This window comes from Maylandia zebra, linkage group LG2, assembly GCF_041146795.1.
Source record: "Maylandia zebra isolate NMK-2024a linkage group LG2, Mzebra_GT3a, whole genome shotgun sequence".
Taxonomy (NCBI): Eukaryota; Metazoa; Chordata; class Actinopteri; order Cichliformes; family Cichlidae; genus Maylandia; species Maylandia zebra.
In genome coordinates, this window is record NC_135168.1 from 2,294,445 (window position 1) to 2,316,858 (window position 22,414).

The window sequence follows — 22,414 nt, forward strand, 5'->3', positions numbered from 1 at the left end:
CTGTTATTCTGCTTAGGTTAAAAGACGTTTGTTTGCTTCATTTCTTTTAGACTTCAAGATGAATGTTCGGGCAGCTCCAATCCGATCGGTGGACATCTATAATCTGATGTGCTGGACGTTGGGAGTGGATCCTCTGCCCAATAATGGGTCCTGGTCTCGGGTCGAGTGCTTGCTGAATAGTTCTAATGGTGTATCTCATCCCTTCTGGATCTACTCTGTTGGTCTACTAGCAATCATACTGACAACATAGTCCGAAATGATTTAACAGGTTTGTTTACGGCGTTTGATAATAGCTAGAAATTATTTTATTTTCTAGAAACATTTGTGAAAGAAAGTATCTGTGAGAGGACGGGAATAAATCAGCTTGAGATCGTTATAGTATTCAGAATAAAATATCAACAACACATAAACTGCATCCTAATCTACCTGTCTGCCTCCAGATATTTAACAGACTATTTTTACAGTTACTGTTTTGGTTTGGTGCCAATAAGCCCTTCAGTCTTTGGAAAGTGGACAAAGTTGCAGGCAGCAAATCTGGTTGAGAGCAACAGTTTTTTGTGCTGTAAGTGAGAGCATCGTGGCACGTCACACATTTCCTCTTTGGTGTGACAAAAACGTCTGTGTTTGGTGTCAGTGCCTTTCACAGGTCCGTCACACTCACCTTTCACTGATTTTGATTGACTGTTTTCTTATTGTTGGGTGATTTTAAAATGCTTTTCAGTCTTTATGGTGTTTGATTATTGGTCCTTGTTTTCACGTTCTTAGCTGTCTTAAAGCTGTGACAGCCTGTGTAACACACCTTTTGTGAAAAGTGATCTATATGAATAAATCTGAAAAAGTGTGCTTGTCATTGTCGTAGTTGTGCAGTTAGTATTAATGTGTAACACAGTGTCCTGAGCTCCAGTATAGAAAACTTGAGAAATAATGGATATTGATTTAATTTGATTTATACAGAGCCAAATTACAACAGCAATTTATAATAATAGTAACAATGATTAAACTTTGTATTTATAGGCGCCTTTAAAGACCCTCGAGGTCACCTTACATTAGTACAGTGCTTCCCAAACTTTTTTGCTAGGCCCCCCTTTGTTTTACAAGAAAAATCTTCATGTTACTGTCCCTCCATTTACAAAGGCAGGGGCGTCACGCTGTGATTATTTTACATGTAGTTGGGTTTTTTTCCCGTGTAATAATATTCAACATTGCTGTCAATACATTTTTAAAACAAATGCCTCTCTGTGCAAAATGGGTTTAAAAACATAAACAGCTGTGGGATCCTGTTTGTTTGAACCGAGGGAACAAATCGTGGCAGGATCAGCCTGATGTTATTTGTATCCTGCTGTAACTTTACTGTATAAAGAGCAAACATCTCCAACATGTCAGGAGTAGTTAGTCATTACAACAAGTGTTTGTGAACTAAAGATCAAGGATGTGGGATCCTGTTTGTCCGTGATTTGAAGAGCCCAGCGCTGCTCCCGACGCAGGGAAAACCAACCCTGCAGGGAGACCTACCTCAGCACCTGTGCAGGTGAAGCCAAAGGGAAGATTTGCTTCACCATATTTTCTAGTCTTTGTCTTGGAAACATATTCAGCGACGCTTCATCTCCTGCTTTGCGTTTGTGTGGGCGCCCCGTCAAAAACCTGTCCATTATGCTAGCAGTGTCCAAGTGTTCTTTTTTTCTTTTCATACCGCGCCCCCCCTGCAATGGTTCTGCGCCCCGGGGGGAGGGCACACTTTGGGAACCTCTGCATTAGCACACCAAAATAAAAACATAAGGTAGACAAAGATAAAACAAGTCTGTAAGCATAAAAGCTAAACAAGGTAAAAATAGACTAAGACGGAGTCATGATGAAGTCAGTTCTGAATAGATGGTTTTAAGCTGCAAGTAGAGAGTTTGTAGTCTGGAGATGTGGAAGTGGAGCAGGTGGAACAGACAGAAGGGAAGCTGAAGAAGAGCAGTGAGCACGTGTGGAGAAGATCAGATACATATGGAGGTTATGAAGCGCTTTGAAGGTAAGAAGCACTGAGGTGAACTGGAAGCTTATATTTTAAGGTAAAGACCCTAAAATAGTACAAGGAAAACTGCAACAATCATTTGACCCCCTATGAGTAAGCGCTTTGGCGACAGTAGGAAGGAAGGTGATTTATTAAATGTATGAATGTTATTCTGCTTGATTCTAATCTGCAGCTGAGTCTCTTACACTGATGGATAACACCGAAGCAAGAACACCTGTTCAACCAATCACATTCATTCGACTTTGATCTGCAACAAACTGAAGCAATCATCTCTTTTTGAAACATTGTTGCGTTCAGCTGGTATATTTGTATGTTCTGTATATTGCAGTTTTCACATCTCTGGAAAAGTTGGCAGTATTAAGGATCATTTTCTGTGGAAGAGCTGTGAATGAGACTCATGGCTGACCATTGGATTAGTTTGATGCTGCCAACACTTTCCTGTGCCCACGCTGGCAAACCCTGGGTTGAGTTAGAAAGCTGATAACCAGCTTTGCGTGACCTTTTATCCTGGTCCCAGTGTTAGGGTCAGTGAAGCCAGAAAACAGAAAGACATCCTGGATATGCTGACGTCGCTCCGTGGTGTGCAGGACTCTGGGACAGCAGCTGGACTGCACTCAGTCATTACATGACGGAAACACCAACGTCATCTCTTTTAATAGTTTATACTGTATACACAGGTCATGCTGATGAATAAAACAAAAAATCAGATCAGATGTTAATCGAATTTATTTGCTCTCACTTCTCCTTAAACATGTTTTCAATGTTAGTTTTACTTCAGAATTGGCGACTGAAACAAGTATGACTCATACGAACATCAGGGGAGAAAGACCTGATAGATATAACCTCAAATAAAGTCAGTGTTCAGCCTCAGAGGTGACAGTCAGCGAGGGTTATGACAGCAGTGTATCAGGAGCCGTGCTCGCCTGACTGCTTGTGAGGCGAGCAGGTCTGTCACAGTGATACTGTGCTTGGCAGACATCTCCGAAACCATCAGAGCACTTTTGCAAACAGGCTCTCTCTTGACAAACTGACCAGATATCTGAAGATTAAACCACTACATGCTAAAAACATATGAAAAGTGTAGTTAGTGAGACACAAACAGGATATTTTAAGTATAGGCGAGCTTTGTTAGTTTCCAAATTTCTGTTGTTGGTGCTGAGAAACACCCACTGAAACAATGGTCACCAGGCAAAGCAATGGATTTGACTCGATCAGCTTTAACCCCGCCCCCTGACTTTGATGGGCGGGTCTGACAAATAAAATATATTTTAATTATTTTGGCACTCCTGGCCCTCCTGGCCCTGCGCCTGTGTTCATTAATTAATATATCATTAAATAACTTACTAAACATGTCAATAATTAATTAATGAGAGAATTAATTAATTATTTAATGGTGCATTTGATTAATCAATTTTGGCACTCCTGGCCCTCCATATAACACATGCCACTTGAGGAATATTTCAGCTAAAATTCATTAATGTTAATTGTTGAAAACAAAATAATGTAAAAACAGTCAGAGGATTCAAAACTGCACTGATAATAAAAGATAAAACTTAGTTTAACAATATATTTTTCTCAACAGTCATCAGGTTATAATTAATTATATAATTATAATTAACAATTTCTTTCTTTTTCTTTTTTTAGTGCAATGCCTTCGACTGTCAGCTTAGTGAATGAAGCATAATAACCACTGACTTTGTGACTCTTCATCACCAAGTGTTACAAATTTATTGTTTTTTAAAAATCTATTCGTTTTCCTTTAGCTGCAGGAGTGTGGCACTGAAATAAGGTGCACTAAAGAAAGATCTACTTCTTTCAGCTCTTGGTGAGCTGAAGGATGGCTTCATCTACTGGCCACTGGATGCTTTCAAATGGCCTGAAAGGAAGTGCCTGATTCTAGAGGAGATCCTAATCATCCTTTGTCTGCAGGAAGTGCATTACTACTGTCACACTTTAGTAGCTGGAGCCCCATAGGCTGGTGTAGGACGCAGCATGGAGGTATGGACCATAGGGGGAGGGAATACATTGTGCATCCTCAAACAGCATCTTGAGTGAGATATTTGCCTGCTTTTTGCCATGTTTGTGGACTTTGTTTGCCATAATAAAAAGTGAATTTGACTGCCAAGACTAATAAACACTCTAATCTTTACGCTCCATTCTATCCATTTTCTGCTGCTTATCCAGAGCCAGGTCACAGGGGCAGCAGCCTAAGCAGAGAGGCCCAGGCCTCCCTCCCTCTCCCCAGTCACCTCCTCTAGCTTATCTGGGGAACACCAAGGCGTTCTCAGGCCAGCCAAGAGATCTAATGTCTCCAGCATGTCCTGGGTCTGCACCGGGGTCTCGCCTAGGAGGATCCTTGTCAGGTGCCCGAACCACTTTAACTGGCTCATTTCAACGTGGAGGAGTAGCAGCTCTACTTTTAGGCCCTCCTAAAAGTAGAGCTGCTATTGGGCTATTTCCTAGGTAAACTAATAGGAGTCATGTTATACTTTGTGCACAGACACTGAACTGAATCTGTAGGGTGAGCAGGAGCATTTTTCTGTGGACCTGGTGTCCATCAGAGCTTTTTAATAAACCACTAAGCTACTGTTCAGATGGTTAAATGAACCCACTCCAGACATTCTGAATTAACATTTGTTTTATACATATTTCAGTAAAATCTACTTCAATACACTGAGAGTACAAGAAAAAAATCATAATATACTTCTGCGGAGCACACAATCAGTTCTTTTTTCTGGATGCAGATATCCTTGACCCCCACTCTAGGGACAGTAAAAAAAAGAGGATAACAGTGGGAAATAGTGACAGTCCTGTTGAGTTCAGGAGAGCTCTGCAGACGACCCATGAAAGCCTGAAACAAGCGCCAGTTTCAGTCATTGTGAATGTGTCTAAAGCAATGCCCCACTTACTCTGCCATTTAAGTTTTACAGTCTTAAAGTCTGTAACCCAAATGTGAAAGGGGCTACAGAGGAATTCAAACTACATGTGTACTGATACATACTCGTCGAGTATCAAAAATCCTTTTTAAGCTTCCGTTTACAATAAAGTCCTGCTAGCCTCTTATGTTAGCTTTGATTACAAAAACAACTTGTCATTTACGATCTAAGGCCGCCCACGTTTCTGAGCTGCGAACCATCGATGTGTATGTCTAACAGTCCCTTTCGTCCTCTGCGCGGCTTCAGCAGCCAGATAGTCAAAGTGTCTCCTTAGAGACCAGCGTCGGTCGGACGGTCTAAGCCAATAAGGGAGAAGCTCAGTTATGTGTCAGGAGGAGGTGGTGTGGGATGTTCCCTGCACTTCCTCAGTAGTGTCCACAGTCACTTTCTGTACATCCCTCTCCACACCAAACCCCCTCGGGGACCCTGGCTCTCAGGATGATAGTTTTTCCACTGACACTGCCGGCGAGCTGGAGGTGGGCAGGGCCTCTGCTGCCACGTCTGATTGTACTGCGTCACGCTTTGGGGGCTGAATGGGGCTTTTGGTGGGGGCTAAGTGAGACTGGACAGACATATGTGGCAGCGCCTGAGCCATTGTGGCTGGTTTGGCCAGGATGAGCTGCGGTTTGATGGCGGCCTGCGCTAGCTGTGCAGTGACAGGTTTGGCCTGGATGAGTTGCGTGACCTGGCCTGATGGGTTGGCCTGCATGAGCGTTGCCAGCTGGTTGGCTGGGATTGTGATGATGGTGATCTTCTCTCCTGCTTTTGTCCCAGCAGGAAGCATGGTGGGCAGTGCCTGGATCACAAGTTTAGGGGCAGTGCTAGCAGAGGTGCTCGCTACAGTCACTGGGACTCCTGTGGTAGTTGTGAGGATGGGTGGAGAGTTTAACGCCATTTGACCTAGCGAGTTGGTCATGACCACTGGCATAGCTCGGATGGGCCTGCAGGGATAGACAAGCAAAAGAGTAAACACTGAATACATAAATAAATAAAATCACCACACATACACAACATGTCAGGATCCACACTAAATGTGCTCAATGCTGATCATATAAACTTGAAGCATGTGATCCTCAGTGCACCACATCCAAACAGATCATTTCTCCTGTATAAGACCAGAGGTTCATGATCTGATCAAACAGCACAAGGTTTCCCCTAAAACAGTCTTTGACAGTTTTGTAGAGCAGTAGTGAAAATTAGCCTTAATGTATGTATTTGTTTAGAGTCGGACAATCACATCCTACAGGGCACAGGAAGACTAAATGAGCACATGTCTGTCTGACCTGGTGGTGGTGTTGCTGGGGATGACAGTGACGTAGGTCTGCTGAGGCTGGGAGGTGGTGAGAGACGTAGCGCCCAGGGTGGCCTGGCCCTGCTGGCGAGCCAGATTCTGACTGGACACCACGGTCTCGCTGTCCTCCACTTCCTCTGCCTCCTCGTGATCATCGATCACTCGAATGTTTTTGGGCATGTCTTTAAATTGGTAGGCCAGCCGCTGACCCTCAACTTTGGCAAGGATGCCACGCTGGTAGTAATACCTATACAGAAACAACACATGGAGTATGAACTCTCCAGAACATCAGGATAGGCGGTCAAAACTCATGTCAGAGAGTAAAAACATAAACTACTTTCCCTCTGAGTTCATAAAATAATTGTGAGTCATTATTTGGTCTTTCTGTCTGTTTGCGTCTGATGTGTCTTTAATCATCGTGTCCTGGTAAATCCCGATTGCAGACTGTGATGTGCTCATGGAGCAAAACAGCTCACCTTAGGGCCCGGCCCATAGTCTCGTAGTTCATGTCAGGCTTGTTCTTGTGTTTACCCCACAGTTTAGAAACAGCCTTTGAATCAACAAGTTTGAAGATGCCCTTCTCTCTCTGCATCCACTTGATGTATCTGGGACACGTGTTCTTATCCTGCAGAAGCTCCAGCAGAAACTCCCAGAGGTAGGTGGTGTTACCTGTGGGGAGCACATGATACACGGACTTTCAACACTGAGGTCCTGAAAATGCAGAAAAGCAGTCAAGTTCAAAGACTAGTGCAGATTATTATTATTATTATTATTATTATTATTATTATTGGTGACGCCTGTCTCAGTCCCGTGTTTTTATCTTATTTTTATATTATTCAAAAGCAACCAAAGGAAATTCATTCAGCCGACCTCATTCAACATTTTTTGTTTCATTTGTTAAAAACAGCCAACATGACCCGGTGTAAAATCGATTTACCCGCCTTGATAAATGGCACCTGACTGTAAGCTTTTCCAACCTGATAGACCAGGCTGATAGATCGATGCAGTGACTGAAATTACTCAAAGAGCACATCAACGACTCGTCTAGGAGGCCCAAACAGAACATCATAAAGATCTGCCTCTGATATTCACCAATAAGAAAGACACTTGTACGGTAAAGTGTTGATATCCTTTTTGCTATCCACATTACCCTACAAGTGATATATTTTGTACTTCTGTGGTATTTGACCACATTATTATGCTGGTAGAGCTAGCTCGAGCCACCCAGGCTGGTTCGGGTAAAGCTGGTATGTTTCTCATTCTTTCTTTAAATACAACAACTTAAAGATTTTGAATGAATGCTGATGAAATGTGTAGGGAATGTGGAGTGTGGTCATGCATGCACCTTTGACCTCTTCAAGGTAGAATAAGGTGAAAAGGTCTTAAAATTCTCCTTCCTTTGCAGCGCTTAGGGAAAGATCCTGGTACATGGGAAATTACATTTTTCACCCAAACGTCACATCTGACCTGCAACCTTACTTTTACATTTCAAATTGACCCAAAATGCATTTTTGTTTTTACTACAAACCTGGTGATGTACATGAAAATAACAAGCTGCCTCGGTGAAGGGTTTGTAGTTGCTACAGTGGATGGGATATGTGTGCTTAGTCGTAGTGCCTGTGTTTCACCAACTCAGCCATAAAGTGGCAGGCCACGTAAAATCAAAGAAGTGCTGTCAGCAGATGCTGAGGTGCCAACTTCCTGGATAGTCGATCGCTACAGAGCTCAAATTTCATATGACCTTTAGACTGGCTCGAGAACAGTGAATAGCGAGCTTCATGGAATGGGTTACTATGGCCAAACAGCTGCATCCAAGCTTACATCACCAAGAACAATGAAGTGTTGGATGTGAAGTACGGACTACAGAACGCCGGTCCATGTATGCGTTCCCTGCTAGCATCTTGCACCCTGCTGCAATGACTGCCTCAGCTTACCGAATGCCGTTGATGCGTTTTGTCCTTTAAGAAAAATTTATCACAAAATTGTTTCACAAAAAGTTTCGCATTACTGTTAAAATCCGGCCCAGAGTTACTAAAACTGTTGTTACTACATCTGCAGACTTTGTGACATCACGTTGAATTGATAACAGAGTGTAACTTAACAATATAGAAGTAATTTCTACTTGACGAATGATCTGATAAGCCAGAACATTAATTTATGTCAGCTCAGTAAGAGAAACAGTTTCCAGGCAGCGCTGCGTTCATGAAAACTCAGACATCTGAGGTAACTGTGAGAGCATGTGCTCGCCTCCTTGAAACAAACTGAATGTTTCAACAGAAACAAAAATAACTGAATATCAAATATGTAACCTTAAATTTATGGTCTTCACATAGTGTAGACTGCTGTTTTTGGTAGTCTTCTAATGTCCCATTTTTGTGAAGACACCATGAGGATGCTTCAGTAGTTTTCTCACATTTCCAAAGACCCAGGCCAACCAGCTGATAACAGCTACACACCCACGGACATCTATCACGTTAACACTGGTCGAACACTGGTCGAACGCTGGTCAGTGTAAATGTCTGAATGGTCAAACTGAGTGTAAAGTTTTATTTATTTTATATTTTCAAAACTTAAGTTGTTATCCTTTAATGGGTGAAGAGGTTTTCATGAAAGTTATCAAAATAATGTGTAATATAATTCAGTTTGATTTATATAGCCTCAAATCAACACAGTGGGCTGTGAAAAGAATCCAAGGTTGTTGTTTTTTTTAAAGCACCATCTCTTGGTCACACTCTGCAACTGAGTGAAAGGGGCGTGTTTATAGTGGAAACTACCAAAGGTTAAATGGGGGGGCTCTAATCGGCTGATGTCAGCTGATGGCTGAAGTGGCAGTTTTCAGTGGTTGTATCTGTACTACAGATGTGTCACATAACGTATTTTTTCCTATATTTACTTTTTGCTCTTGCACATCCGGCCAATGAGCAGACTGAACATTGTCACATGGTTTTTAGTCACATTTTGATTTGCTTGGAGTCACATTTTTCTCCAAACCACAGGGAAAAACTTACACACTCATCAACTGGTTTGGACCAGAGCACTTTACTGGAAAAAGATGGTCCTTCATCAAAACACCCGATCAACAAACTCTGACATGAAGAAAAGTGAAGCATGTAGGTGTTTGCATACACCTTGGCTTTACACAGCAAAAATCTACAGTAAAGCTAAAGGAGTTAAAATATGCAGATGGACTGTTAGCATAGCTTTATACCATGTTTAACTGGTGAGAGCTCCTGTTGGGTTTAGGTCAGCAACAGAACCCCCCCCCCCCCAAAACAAACCAAACAAACAAAGGGAACTCCAACCTCTTCTAGAATATTACATTTTTTTCAATTCAATTATATTTACACAGTGCCAAATCACAACAACAGTCGCCTCAAGGCGCTTTGTATTGTACGGTCGACCCTACAATAATACATACAGAGAAAAACCAACAATCATATGACCCCCTATGAGCAGCACTTTGGCGACAGTAGGAAGGAAAAACTCCCTTTTAACAGGAAGAAACCTCCAACAGAACCAGGCTCAGGGAGGGGCGGGGCCATCTGCTGTGATTGGTTGGGGTGAGAGAAATATCTGTTTTCTGCAGAGCCCTATTACACTCACTGTCTCCACTCAATCAACCTTTGTCTGCTGTGACGTGCCTGGGAATACCGTAATTATCCTAATATCACTAAAAAGACCAGAGTCGCTGCTTTTAGGAAGCCCTGAAATTCTGTCAATTGAGCAAATGGTACCAGAGTTACAGGTTTTACAGATGTTCAAAAGTGCAAAGTGCCTGTCTGGTAACAGGTTAGGCTTTAGCCAGTTACATTTGGCAGCGTGCTGAAGTTGGCAGCTAACCCATTAGCTATTACTACCTTGATGAACATTTACACCATCAGAATGTTATTAAATGTGCATGTATAAGGTTACAACAACACATACTCGTTCACTAGCACAAATAAACACAGACAGCTTACCCAGGAGATAAAATACTGTCACAACTATTTTTTCTTTTGCCTTCCACTAACATTTAATCGGTAGCTGCAGCTCCCTTTAAGTAAGACAAATATGCAAAAATCATAAAGTGGGAAAATACTGTATCTGGGTTATATCCAGTCATTCTAGGCTAGCAGCTAACAGAGACAGGAGCTGTCTACAGGCAGAGAGCAGCTACAGACCTTTTCCCTCTCTTGGCCTCTTCTTGATGCCCAGATCAAAGGAGCCGTTGGAAGAAGGCTGGTGTGTCTTAGCCTTACGTCCACCTGTACAAACCCACACATAGATCGAGCTTATTCTTCTGCCACATTGTCTGTTGAGCTGATTGACTTTTCATACTTTATGTTACCTTACTCCACTCATAAGTTGGAACAAATCTTGGCATACGGCAGCTTTCAGAGGAAGTTGTCTTTACTGAACTACCTCGTTTGTACTAACACAGCTTCATGCTTTAACTAGAGAGCTGCCTACTGTTGCTTTACAGTTGTACAGCTTTAGAATGAAAAACTGAACATCAGCAAACAAAATAAAAGGTGACAACAGGTGAGCTGTGCTGACACTGACCTCCTCTCTTCTTCTTGGCTACAGGTTCACAGCCAGGAGGGATGGGGAAGCTCTCTTCCTCCATGGGTCCACACTCTGTAGACACCTCCACCACCGTTTCCATCATCACATCATCTGCTGAGGGAACACAAAACAACACTATTCTCCTTCTGCTGCATCATGAAGTGAGACAGACATGAAGACTTTCAGACTGTGTACAACAATAAATCTGGCCTCACATTCTCATAAGATTCTTCAATATCTTCGATATCCAACATCCACAATGACGGCGAAACAACTAGTAGCTCAGTGTTCCAACATTCGAAAGAAGGGACTGCTCTCACAGCTAGAGATTGGCGAGGTACAACACAAATGCTATGGCAAGGAGGAGTCAGGACGCCAGGTCAGGGGGGAGATATCATCACCCCCACCCGAGATTGGGTACATAGCCCCAAGTGCGATAGGAGAAGGATCGTTGAGTGCGAGAGGAACTGACCTGAAAGATAGGATCATGGCCAAGCTTGAAACCTGGATCCCCCGTAGCCGGTTACCAAGATTACGTGAAGTACCCTCAGAAGGTCTGCTAGATGATGTTAATGCAGCACTACGGACGATACCTACAACCACGATTACCGACACTAACAAGCTGATCTACAATACGGCAGCAGTGATCAGTGAGATGCTTGGCTACAAGTTGAACAGCCACAAGGGGCAGTACCCTCCATGGAGAAGGAGGCTAGAGGGCAAGATCAAAGTAGCACGGAGGGAGGTTAGCCAACTAACGGAGTTGCAGAAAGGTGCGACAAATAAGGTGCCTAAGAAATATAGCAAGCTGTCCATACCTGAGGCCTTGGAAACTTGAGGAGGTACACCAGAGAGATAGAAGGCAGGAGAATAAACCAGCTGTTCTCCACAGAACCAGCAAAGGTATACTCTCAGTGGCAGGGGAACAATATGAGAACAGCACCACCAAGCCTGGAGACGGAGCAATACTGGAAGAGCATATGGGAGAAGGACGCAACCCATAACGGCAATGCTCAGTGGCTAGTGGATCTGAGGGCAGACCACAGCGACCTCCCTGAACAGGGTCCAGTAACCATCACAGTGGCAGATATCCAAGAAAGGGTCTCCAGTATGAAGAGTTGGACAGCACCAGGGCCCGACATGGTTCACGCCTACTGGCTGAAGAAGCTGACTGCACTCCACGAGCGTCTGGCAGCACAAATGAACCAGCTGCTAGTTAACGAGAGACGAATGGCTAACCGAAGGTCGGACGGTCCTGATCCCCAAGGACCCCAAGAAGGGACCGGTCCCCTCCAACTACCGACCAATAACCTGCCTCAGTACTACATGGAAGCTCCTGTCAGGCATCATATCGGCTAAGATGAACAGGCACATGGGTCAATACATGAGCGGGACACAGAAAGGAATTGGCAAGAATACCAGAGGCGCAAAACACCAGCTACTGGTAGACAGAACAGTCAGCCGAGACTGCAAGACCAGACTGACCAACCTGTGCACTGCCTGGATTGATTACAAAAAGGCCTATGACTCAATGGGGCGACCGTGGCTCAGGGGGTTGGGAATCGCATCTGTAACCGGAAGGTCGCCGGTTCGATCCCTGGGCTCTCTGTCCTGGTCGTTGTGTCCTTGGGCAAGACACTTTACCCTACTTGCCTACTGGTGTTGGCCAGAGGGGCCGATGGCGCGATATGGCAGCCTCGCTTCTGTCAGACTGCCCCAGGGCAGCTGTGGCTACAACTGTAGCTGCCTCCACCAGTGTATGAATGTGAGAGTGAATGAATAGTGGTATTGTAAAGCGCTTTGGGTGCCTTGAAAAGCGCTATATAAATCCAATCCATTATTATTATTATTATTATAATGCCCCACAGCTGGATACTGGAATGCCTAGAATTGTACAAGATCAATGGGACCCTAAGAGCCTTCATCAGGAACTCAATGGGGATGTGGCGTACAACACTAGAGGCCAACTCCAAGCCCATAGCACAAGTCACCATCAAGTGCGGGATCTACCAAGCAGATGCTCTGTCCCCACTGCTGTTCTGCATAGGCCTAAACCCCCTCAGTGAAATCATTAACAAGACTGGCTACGGATACCGACTACGGAACGGAGCAGTTGTCAGCCACCTCCTGTACATGGATGACATCAAGCTGTATGCCAAGAGTGAACGAGACATCGATTCACTGATCCACACTACCAGGCTATACAGCAATGACATTGGAATGTCGTTCGGACTGGAGAAGTGTAGTCGGATGGTAACAAAGAGAGGGAAGGTAGTCAGAACTGAGGGGATTGAACTACCAGAAGGCAACATTGCAGACATAGAGGACAGTTACAAGTACCTGGGGATCCCGCAGGCGAATGGGAACCATGAAGAGGCCGCTAGAAAAGCTGCAACCACCAAGTACCTGCAGAGGGTCAGGCAAGTCCTGAGGAGTCAGCTGAATGGTAAGAACAAGATCCGGGCCATCAACACGTACGCCCTGCCCGTGATCAGGTACCCTGCTGGGGTAATAGGCTGGCCAAAGGAGGAGATAGAAGCCACTGACATAAAGACAAGAAAGCTCCTTACCATGCATGGAGGGTTTCACCCCAAGTCCAGCACCCTGAGGCTGTACGTTAAGCGGAAGGAAGGGGGCCAGGGACTGGTGAGTGTCAGCACCACAGTCCAGGATGAGACAAGGAACATCCAAGAATACATTGGGAAGATGGCCCCAACTGACCGAGTGCTCAGTGAATACCTCAGGCAGCAGAAACCCAAGAAAGAGGAGGGAGACGAGGAACCATCATGGAAGGACAGGCCCCTGCACGGTATGTACCACTGGCAGATAGAGGAGGTGGCTGATATCCAGAAATCCTACCAGTGGCTGGACAAAGCTGGACTGAAAGACAGCACAGAGGCACTAATCATGGCAGCACAAGAACAAGCTCTGAGCACAAGATCCATAGAGGCTGGGGTCTATCACACCAGGCAAGACCCCAGGTGCAGGTGCAGAGACAATCCAGCACATAACAGCAGGGTGCAAGATGCTAGCAGGCAAGGCATACATGGAACGCCATAACCAAGTGGCCGGCATAGTGTACAGGAACATCTGTGCCGAGTATAACCTGGAAGTCCCGAGGTCAAAATGGGAGACGCCCCCAAGGGTGGTGGAGAATGACCGAGCTAAGATCCTGTGGGACTTCCAGATACAGACGGACAAAATGGTGGTGGCTAACCAACCGGACATAGTGGTGGTAGACAAACAGAAGAAGACGGCCGTAGTGATCGATGTAGCGGTTCCGAATGACAGCAATATCAGGAAGAAGGAACACGAGAAGCTGGAGAAATACCAAGGGCTCAGAGAAGAGCTCGAGAGGATGTGGAGGGTGAAGGTAACGGTGGTCCCCGTGGTAATCGGAGCACTAGGTGCGGTGACTCCCAAGCTAGGCGAGTGGCTCCAGCAGATCCCGGGAACAACATCGGAGATCTCTGTCCAGAAGAGCGCAGTCCTGGGAACAGCTAAGATACTGCGCAGGACCCTCAAGCTCCCAGGCCTCTGGTAGAGGACCCGAGCTTGAAGGATAAACCGCCCGCAGGGGCGTGCTGGGTGTTTTTATATATGCTCATCAGAAGGTTATTGGTTTGATCCCCCCCCTCTGCATGCCAAATATCCTTGGGCAAGATGCTAACCCCAAGTTGCTCTTCGATGCATCCATCGTACTATGAATGTGTGTGTGGAAAAGTTAAACAGAAAGTACTTAGAACAAGTGCTTGTATGGGAAGTTGTGTAAAGCTCTTTGAGTAGAAAAACGCTATATAACAACCAGTCCATTTACCAAAGCATCGCTATATCACTGATATCATGATATGAAACTTTTATGTTGATTAAACATTTATCCCTGTATTGTTGCACACAATCCGATATGGCACCACCCTCATGGACACTGCAGGTAAGTTGCATAAGTCACACATGTAGTGCTTTGTGTGACACAGATTCTGTCATTCATCAGCCTGTTTACCTGTGCTGCGTTCACTGTGCATTCCTCCGGGAGACTCCATGTGCAGAAGCGCTTCAGCGGCTTCAAACGTTTTGTCAAAACACACCATGTCGTGACCTGACATCTCCACTGCAGAGAGAAACCGACTGTCAGTACATACACCTCTGCTAGAAACAGGCTGGGAGCAGCCCTATCATTTTAAATAACTACAGAAATTTCATCTTGGACAAGAAAAAAACCACAAAAGGGGAAATAAAACCCAAACAAACAACATAACCTCAACTAATATGAAGTGTTACTTCCTTGCTTTGGGGCTGTGCAAGCGGTCTGTTCCTTCTTTCCCATTTCCTGCAATCTGACTAAAAGACTTGGGCATCATTCCTGCCAGCAGAGGGCAGTCTACAACAACACAAGCTCAACTTTCTGGTAAGCAAATGGGTTTGTACTACCAGGTTTGTTTATACAGGATCAAATTACAACATAAATCATGGCACTTTATACTGAAAGGTATAAAGTAACCAGATAATCTAAAGTATTTGGGGGAAAACATTTCAAAAATAAAACAAATAAAACAAGCACTTTGTGATGGTGGGAGGGAAAATGTCCCATTAAACAGGAAGAAAGCTCCAGCAGAGCCAGATTCACTGTGGGGCAACCACCTGCCATGACTGGACGGGGAGGAAGACAGATGTACTGAGTAGAGAAACACTCAGTGCATCACAGTGTATCAAAGGAAGGATAACTGAGGGGAATTCAGGGTTACCTGAACCACGTTAAAGCTCATAGATTTGTTTTTTTGCAGCCAACAAAAAGACAAAAAGTAAAACACAAACAAACCTGATTTCCTCCAGAGCAAGATAGTGATTTACTTTTGGAAGAAGTGAACCACTTCCGTGGTACAGAAAACCCAGTTTGCCACCTGGATAAGACTAAATCCTGCTTCACAGTACAGGCCTCTGATCTCTTACCAAGGCCAGAAAACGTGCAGGTTTCAGTTAGCTGAGCTTCAGTTCTATTTAATATCAAATAAATAATAAATACATAAGTAAATAAATGAAGTCTAAAAAGAATTTAGAAATAATGGATTAAGCTTCTTTTAACCTCCTACTTCAATCATGTACAGATTTCACACACAGAAAAACACGACATTTTTCTAGAGAAGCCATCACTCAGAGGACTCACCAGTCTCCGTCACCTCTGTGACCACCTCCTGCTCCTCAGCCACATCCTGCATCAGGTACGTCTCATCATCGTAGACCAACACCTGAGCAGAGTAGCACTCCTCCACCTGAGCGCTGGGCACCTCCTCTACAATTACTGCAGGACAGCCTTCCTCCTGCAGCACCACCCCCTCCTCCTCTTCCACCTCTTCCTCCATGATCACTGCATCCACTTCCTGCTGAACCACTTCTTCCTCCTCCTCCTCCTCAGCAGGCTGCTGCTCACAGTAGACACAGTTTGACAGATGAAAAAAGACTGTTTTTACTGCTTTTAGAGACTTTATTGCAACTGAAGACTGAATGCATGACGCCTGAGACACAGACTGTATCAGTTCACTTCTCTCTTCGTGACATGTGCACAGACTCTGGCTCCACATTAAACTGTACCAACCTCATCATCACTGCTGTTTTTGTTTAAACCTGGAGGGTTTTGATTCATACGCTGCTCCTAAATACGTTTGCATTGCACGTCTGTTTTAGTTGCAAATGTGGCTCACGTTTCCATGGAGACAGCGGCGCGCTACAGAGCTGTGTGTTAAAGAAGCATCGAAGCGAAGAATTTGAGGTTTTTTTAATATTCAAAATACTCGATGAATCGTTGCAGCCATAATATAGAATAGATTTTCTTAGCACCATAAAAATGAAGAGAACATAAACAGAATAAATCCACATAACCAAAACAATAAATCGTCTCCTGTTAGCAAAGCATATTTTTCAAACAGTGTTTGGAGTCCATCTTTAGCAGGCTGGCTGTTCTGATTTTCAGTTTTATGTAATTTCCATTTCATGGAGTGTGTTAATGTTTCTACAGCTTTCAAACAAGCTTTATTTGGATTTCATGAAGGACATAACAGCCTCAAGAGACACGAAACCTGAACCTTTCGAACAGCAGACTGAGCTCTCCTTTTGGCTAAATGTTACTTCTGATGCATATCCAGTCTCGCTTTTTTCTCCTCGATATTTCTTTACTCTTCTTGAATGCAGCATAGTTCCCTCCCAGCTGTTAACACAATGTTATGCTACTTGGCTGTTAGCATTACCAACCATGCTGTTAAGTGGTGTCATTTTGGAAATGTGTAGTTATTAGCTGAAGACGCTCAAACACAGCTGAGGTTCTATTTTACTTGCAGATCAGTGCTGAATTCACTGCACTGTTGTAGTGATTTGAACCATTTCTGGAAATCAAGTTAATCACTAAGCTCAAACAAATTATGCATGAAACGAAAAAGGTGTCATGTGTTGCTGAGTCACATGATCTGAGTTTTTCTAACAGACCGTGGGATAGAAAAACAAAAACCGGTTCATAAGGGAAACAATATATTAACAACCCCAAATAGGAACAAAAGTTCTGGCCAGCTCAGTCCCATTCCAGTTAACTCAGTTTAGTCACTCTGTTTTGGTAATCCATCCTAGTTTAGTTAATTGAATGTAAAATACTCCACTTTGGGTTTTCCGAATTAATCCACAAAGGGAAAACTAAATAAGGAAGTCAGAGGGTTGGCAAACAGAATCACAATGCAAAGCCAAGCCAGCAGCCAATCAGATCATCTGGCCAGAAGGATGTACAGCGCCGGAGCAAGGTTGGCTGTTCTGATAGCGTGGCACCCCATCTGAGCCATCTGACACAGGAGGACCAGAAATCGCCGGAGGTAAGTCGAAATACAGTTGTAGAGGCCAACTTCATACTTTGAATTTGCCGGCTAAAACACACTGACTGATAAAGCTCATAACAAAGGAGATAATGGCCTGAACACTCCTACTGCATCAAATCACAGTGCTCTAACTCGTCGACTGTCAGCAGAGTGTGGAGGTCAAACACAAACATAATTACATTATAAAACACACATTCAAAAATAACAAATATGGCCACAATGTTGATACAAGCATTTACCTGTTGGGGGTCCTCCACCACAGTCACATACTCCACTATGTTCCCACCACCATCTGACACCACCACAGAGGTCATCACTCATTCCTGCAAAAACAAAAACAAATTATTGCAATACTTCATGATACAATTGGGGTTTTTTTTAAATTTGTAACATTGCAATTACATATTGCGACTTATCAACTTTTTGAAATGCAAAGTTAAACTTTATCAATATCTATTTTACTGAATAAGATAAGGCTATTTGTTTTTTTGCTGCAAAATGACATTGTTAAGCATAATGACCACTGTCACTGAAACCTGCCATAAAGGATGGAGTTCTTCTGCAATTATAGGATTTTAGTTTGGCCACTACACACAATCTTTTCCTGGTAGTACAGCAATAACAGGGGGAATCAGTGAAAATCATGGGTTGGTGCCCACATACACAGAAACTCACATTTAACTATTACATTTGTTGTTGGCAACCTTCTTGTTTTATAGGATTATACCCAGAATACTAACAGCTGGCAGCCAGATGAGCCGTGTCCCCACGACTTGTCCTTATTATTAAAGACTCATTGAGACTGATGACAACATGTTGGCAATCTGTCTGTATTTATAACTCACACAGACGTTATTTGCAAGCTTTCAACAATCTCTCTGAGTGACTGCAGTCAGTCCAAGTCAAGCTGTGACTGTTTAAAAAAAGGTTGCCTCCTATCAGATGAGATGAGCCCTCTCGTTCAGAGTATTCCCAGAGTTCACTTAATAATATATCATATTTGGTGTCAATACAATATCAGCATACAAGATATCACGATAAGATACTGTACTGATGTTTTTCCCCCATCCTAAGTGTTTGCATCTGTACAGGGTTGGGATCATAAGAAGCCCACGCTGACCACAGCTCTCCTTTTAACATTGTGGTTATAAAGGATGAAATCTCTTTCATTAAACTGAATTTTGGTGATTTTCAGGGCTGCAACAGTTCAGAGTATCTGGGATTATTCGATCATAAAAATGATTTCTGGACAAATTCTTTGCTTCGATGCTTCGTTTAAGGCACAGCTCTGTAGCGCTTCAATGTCAACATGAAAGCCAGCGTTTCACCCACATCTGCGACTAAAAGCAGACCTGCAGTACAAAAGCATTCATGAGCAGCGTGTGAATAAAACGTTTCACAACAGAAACACTGATAACAGAACAGCAGCAGTGATGATGACGCTGGCATAGTTTAACGTGGAGTCTGTTTACACGCCGCGGAGAGCAAAGAGGCGGAGCCGTTACCGACACGCTGAGCTCGGGTAGAGTGACAGAAAACAGCAGCGCTGTTCCTGTGATCACCATTAAAACTTTTACTGGGAAAAGCGAGCGGGAGTCCTTCATCGAAGCTTCCGCTCAACAAACTCCGACATGAAGAAAAGAAAAGCGAACTTTGCAGCTGTTCCAGCCACCGCGGTTTGTTTTACACAGCGAGAAATCTGCAGTAAGGCTCCAGAAGTAAGAGCTGTAATAACATATGCAGATGAGCTGCTGACTTAGTCTCAGACCGTGCTTGAATTATACAGCTTATAACTGACTTATTAATTGTGGATGGATTCATCTGCCTGATATTTATTTACCATTCAAACTGATAAATTAGTAATGTTTATGGTTGTGAGCAGCAGACAGTAGCAACCTAACTTAGCCTGAGCACTACAGCTCTATAAAGTCAAAACCTTCAAGTTGCTCAGTTTGTATGAGAAGCTTAAATGTTTAGCAGAAATTCGAGTTTCAACTTTATTTTACTTTTAAACGCAACTTTTAACATTTGGAGTTTTTTTCTGCCTGTGCACTGTTTACACAGCCAAGATCCAGAACACACACAGCTCCGAGGACAGGATAAACGAGTCGGTGCTGTGGGCTAACTTCCAATATGAGCACTTCACAACAGTAGCAGTCCAGAGTAGTAGCTGTGTCCGTCAGGTCTGACACGACCGGCTGGTGTGAGGAGATCAGACAATGACCGTTCACAGCACGCAGGCTGATGTTTACTTCCTGAGTAGGTTGGCGCCGCTATTTGTCACCGAGTCTTAAAGCTTCAACCTCTACAGCTAACCTGTTAGCTAATGCTTCTGCTGTTTCCAATAAAGACTCATCCATCTTACTTAATGTTGCTCGTAACTTTGTCCACGCGGCATTATTTGTGTGTAAAAACGTTTTCTTATTGCGTTATCACGACTGTTTAGCAGAAGCTAGCATTAAGGGGAGTTGTTGAGCAGTTAGCGCTATATAAGAACCAGTCCATTTAGCAGATAGCTAGCCAACATGAACATCGTTTTTATTATACATTTTATACCCGCGCTAGGTAAATTCTATAACAAATATGACATGTGCAGTGTGCACTGGTCGGTAGCAGAATCTGTTGACATGTTAATGCCTCGAGTTTTCTGTCCTTACCTTGTTTTGCTTTTGCTGATGAAAAGTCAGTTCCACGGCTAGCGCTAGCTGGGCCCAATGTTTGCTAAGTTAACCAAGGCCAAAACGCTTACTTCGCTTGCATAAAAAGATGTTTGCAGCGGGTCTTCGTTACTCGGAAATCGCTTCGCAGACGCCTATAAATGTTTTTCTTGAACACAAACCCCAAAGTTGTGTTTCCTTCGTGCTATCCTGTAGCTTTCCGGCGCGCCGCCTCTTCGCCACAACCGAGCCAGGTCAGGGCACGGTACGCCGTGACGTCAAGACGACGTTCTTCCTTGAAAAAAAAACGCAAACAAACAAAAAGCACTAAAAAGCAGCGTGTGAGATTTTTTTTTTAAATCGTGATGGAGGACCAGTATTGCCGATACCTTAAACTTATAAAGGGAGCTTATACAGGGCAGAGCAGTGTGTCATCATTTAAGATAAAAAAAAAAACATTAATTAGCAAATTCTGAATATATTTTAATACCAACTAAATAGATGTGTTTATTACTTCCCAAAATAATTAGTCAACACAATAAAACACACCAAAACCAAGTTTTTTGGAATCTGGAACGTAAATGTGTCTGTCTTTAAAGCACTTTTGGTCGATTTCCGTTTTACATAAATAAAAGACACTTGAAAGTCAACAGAAAGGGTTCTTATATTCAGACATTTTTCATAGTTCATGTTTGTGGTATGGAGGGAAATATTTACTTGTGCTTCCTGATCTTGCTCTATGTCGTTTGTGGATAATTTGTGATGATTTGTATAGCAATAACAATTTGTTTTTAAGAGTGTCTTATAGAGTAGTTTGTCAGTGCAGCCGCATTTAAAATTAAGTGGTGTGCAAAAGAAGAATGAGAGAAGAGAGTAGAATGAGTATACAACCAGGTAGTGATGGTGTGATAAGGCCCCGGGAGCTTTGCTTCACCAAAGGCAGCGCACACGAAGCGCCGTTTAACAGCTCAAGTGCTGACACCTGCTGGTCATTTGATGTTCAGCAGCCCTGCTGTTATATATGGATACGTACCAGTGGATCTGTAAACTAGGGATGGATATCGTCACTGACTTTTACAACTGATTCAATTCTGATTCTGAGTAGGATGAAGTTTACACTTTTTCTGTTCCTACCTCTTTATTTCAAATTCCATTATTTACAAGTCAGAATTCAATGTTGAAGGTGGCTGCGCGTGAAAGGAGTGGGACGTTCAGCGACTGCTCGGATTTTGGCAGGGTCTGTCTTCACCTGTCCCCCTGCCAGAATATAGAAAAGTGACGGATGGTGAATGGAACCCGCACTTCTCTGTTTTTACATACAGATGATTTTCCAGTAGCCACTCAAGCACAGTGTGAACATGGACTTGAGGCTCTTGGAGATCCTTGGACAAACACGAAAAGGTTTAGGAAGTCTCTGAGAATGTCATTCACTAGTGCCTGAAAAACTGCTGGTGCATTTATGAATGGGATGACCCAATGGTATATTAAAGCCTGTTTTCCATTCACCGCCCCCCTCTGATGTGGAATAGTGGGGGTTACACAGGTCCAGTTTTGTGAAGATGGTGGCGCTGTGGATGGGTTCAGAGTTTTTTCCAACCTGAGATGAGATCCAGCACGGATAGCTGTTGGACCAGTGAAGAAGAGATGACCGCGCCGGTCTTAAATGCAGCCATGCTGATTGTCACTTAATGAGAAATAGGTCAGTAAGAGTGTCCAAGGTCCTGCCCAGGGGTGGAACTGCATGGGAAAACACAGGAGGAGATGGAAACACAATGGCCGCTCACACAGAACTTAAAAACAAATACTACTGTGCTTAAGGAACACTCCTTAATAGATTTATTGTGACGCCCCGCAGTGGTTGAGGGGATGTGGCTTTTTGTGAATAGGACACTGCCTTTCCATATCACAGGTTTTCTTACCCAAACTGTCCTGGACAGTTTTTTCCTGTGAGCAGAGACTAAACCCTTTCTTGCTGTAATATCTGGCTTAAAGTGATCTGTTGGAGAATCGCCACAAGTGGGATATAAGAGTTTCATATTCAGTCTTTTCTTTCCTGTTTTGTTGTGAAGAAATGCCAGTTGTCAGACATATTTTTGCAAGAATGTTAGTCCCGTGGC

The 22,414-nt window shown here is 43.6% G+C and overlaps 2 protein-coding genes across 3 annotated transcripts in view; one reads left to right on the plus strand and one right to left on the minus strand.

Moving 5' to 3' along the window:
* The window catches only part of enpp6 (ectonucleotide pyrophosphatase/phosphodiesterase 6), a 21,376-nt gene extending 20,526 nt beyond the window's left edge, over nt 1–850 (plus strand). The window contains exon 8 of the mRNA XM_004566610.4: nt 51–850. Within this exon, the coding sequence (XP_004566667.3) occupies nt 51–250 (200 nt within the window). The 3' untranslated portion in view covers nt 251–850. The remainder of the gene's footprint in view (nt 1–50) is intronic.
* Nucleotides 851–4,637: 3,787 nt separating this feature from the next.
* On the minus strand, nt 4,638–20,583 carry elf2a (E74-like factor 2a (ets domain transcription factor)). Of its 2 annotated transcripts, none has more exons than XM_023153444.2 (9): nt 20,298–20,583; nt 17,880–17,963; nt 15,951–16,206; nt 14,790–14,897; nt 10,787–10,900; nt 10,405–10,488; nt 6,721–6,913; nt 6,237–6,491; nt 4,638–5,894 (listed from the first exon to the last, which is right to left on the minus strand). In XM_023153444.2, the coding sequence occupies exons 2-9, from the start codon at nt 17,952–17,954 to the stop codon at nt 5,387–5,389; spliced, it is 1,593 nt and encodes a 530-aa protein (XP_023009212.2). In that variant the 5' UTR covers nt 17,955–17,963; nt 20,298–20,583; the 3' UTR covers nt 4,638–5,386. The 2 variants fall into 2 exon arrangements, with proteins under 2 accessions (XP_023009212.2, XP_004566665.2); XM_004566608.2 differs by having other exon boundaries at nt 10,787–10,903; nt 20,298–20,582.
* Nucleotides 20,584–22,414: the final 1,831 nt, after the last annotated feature.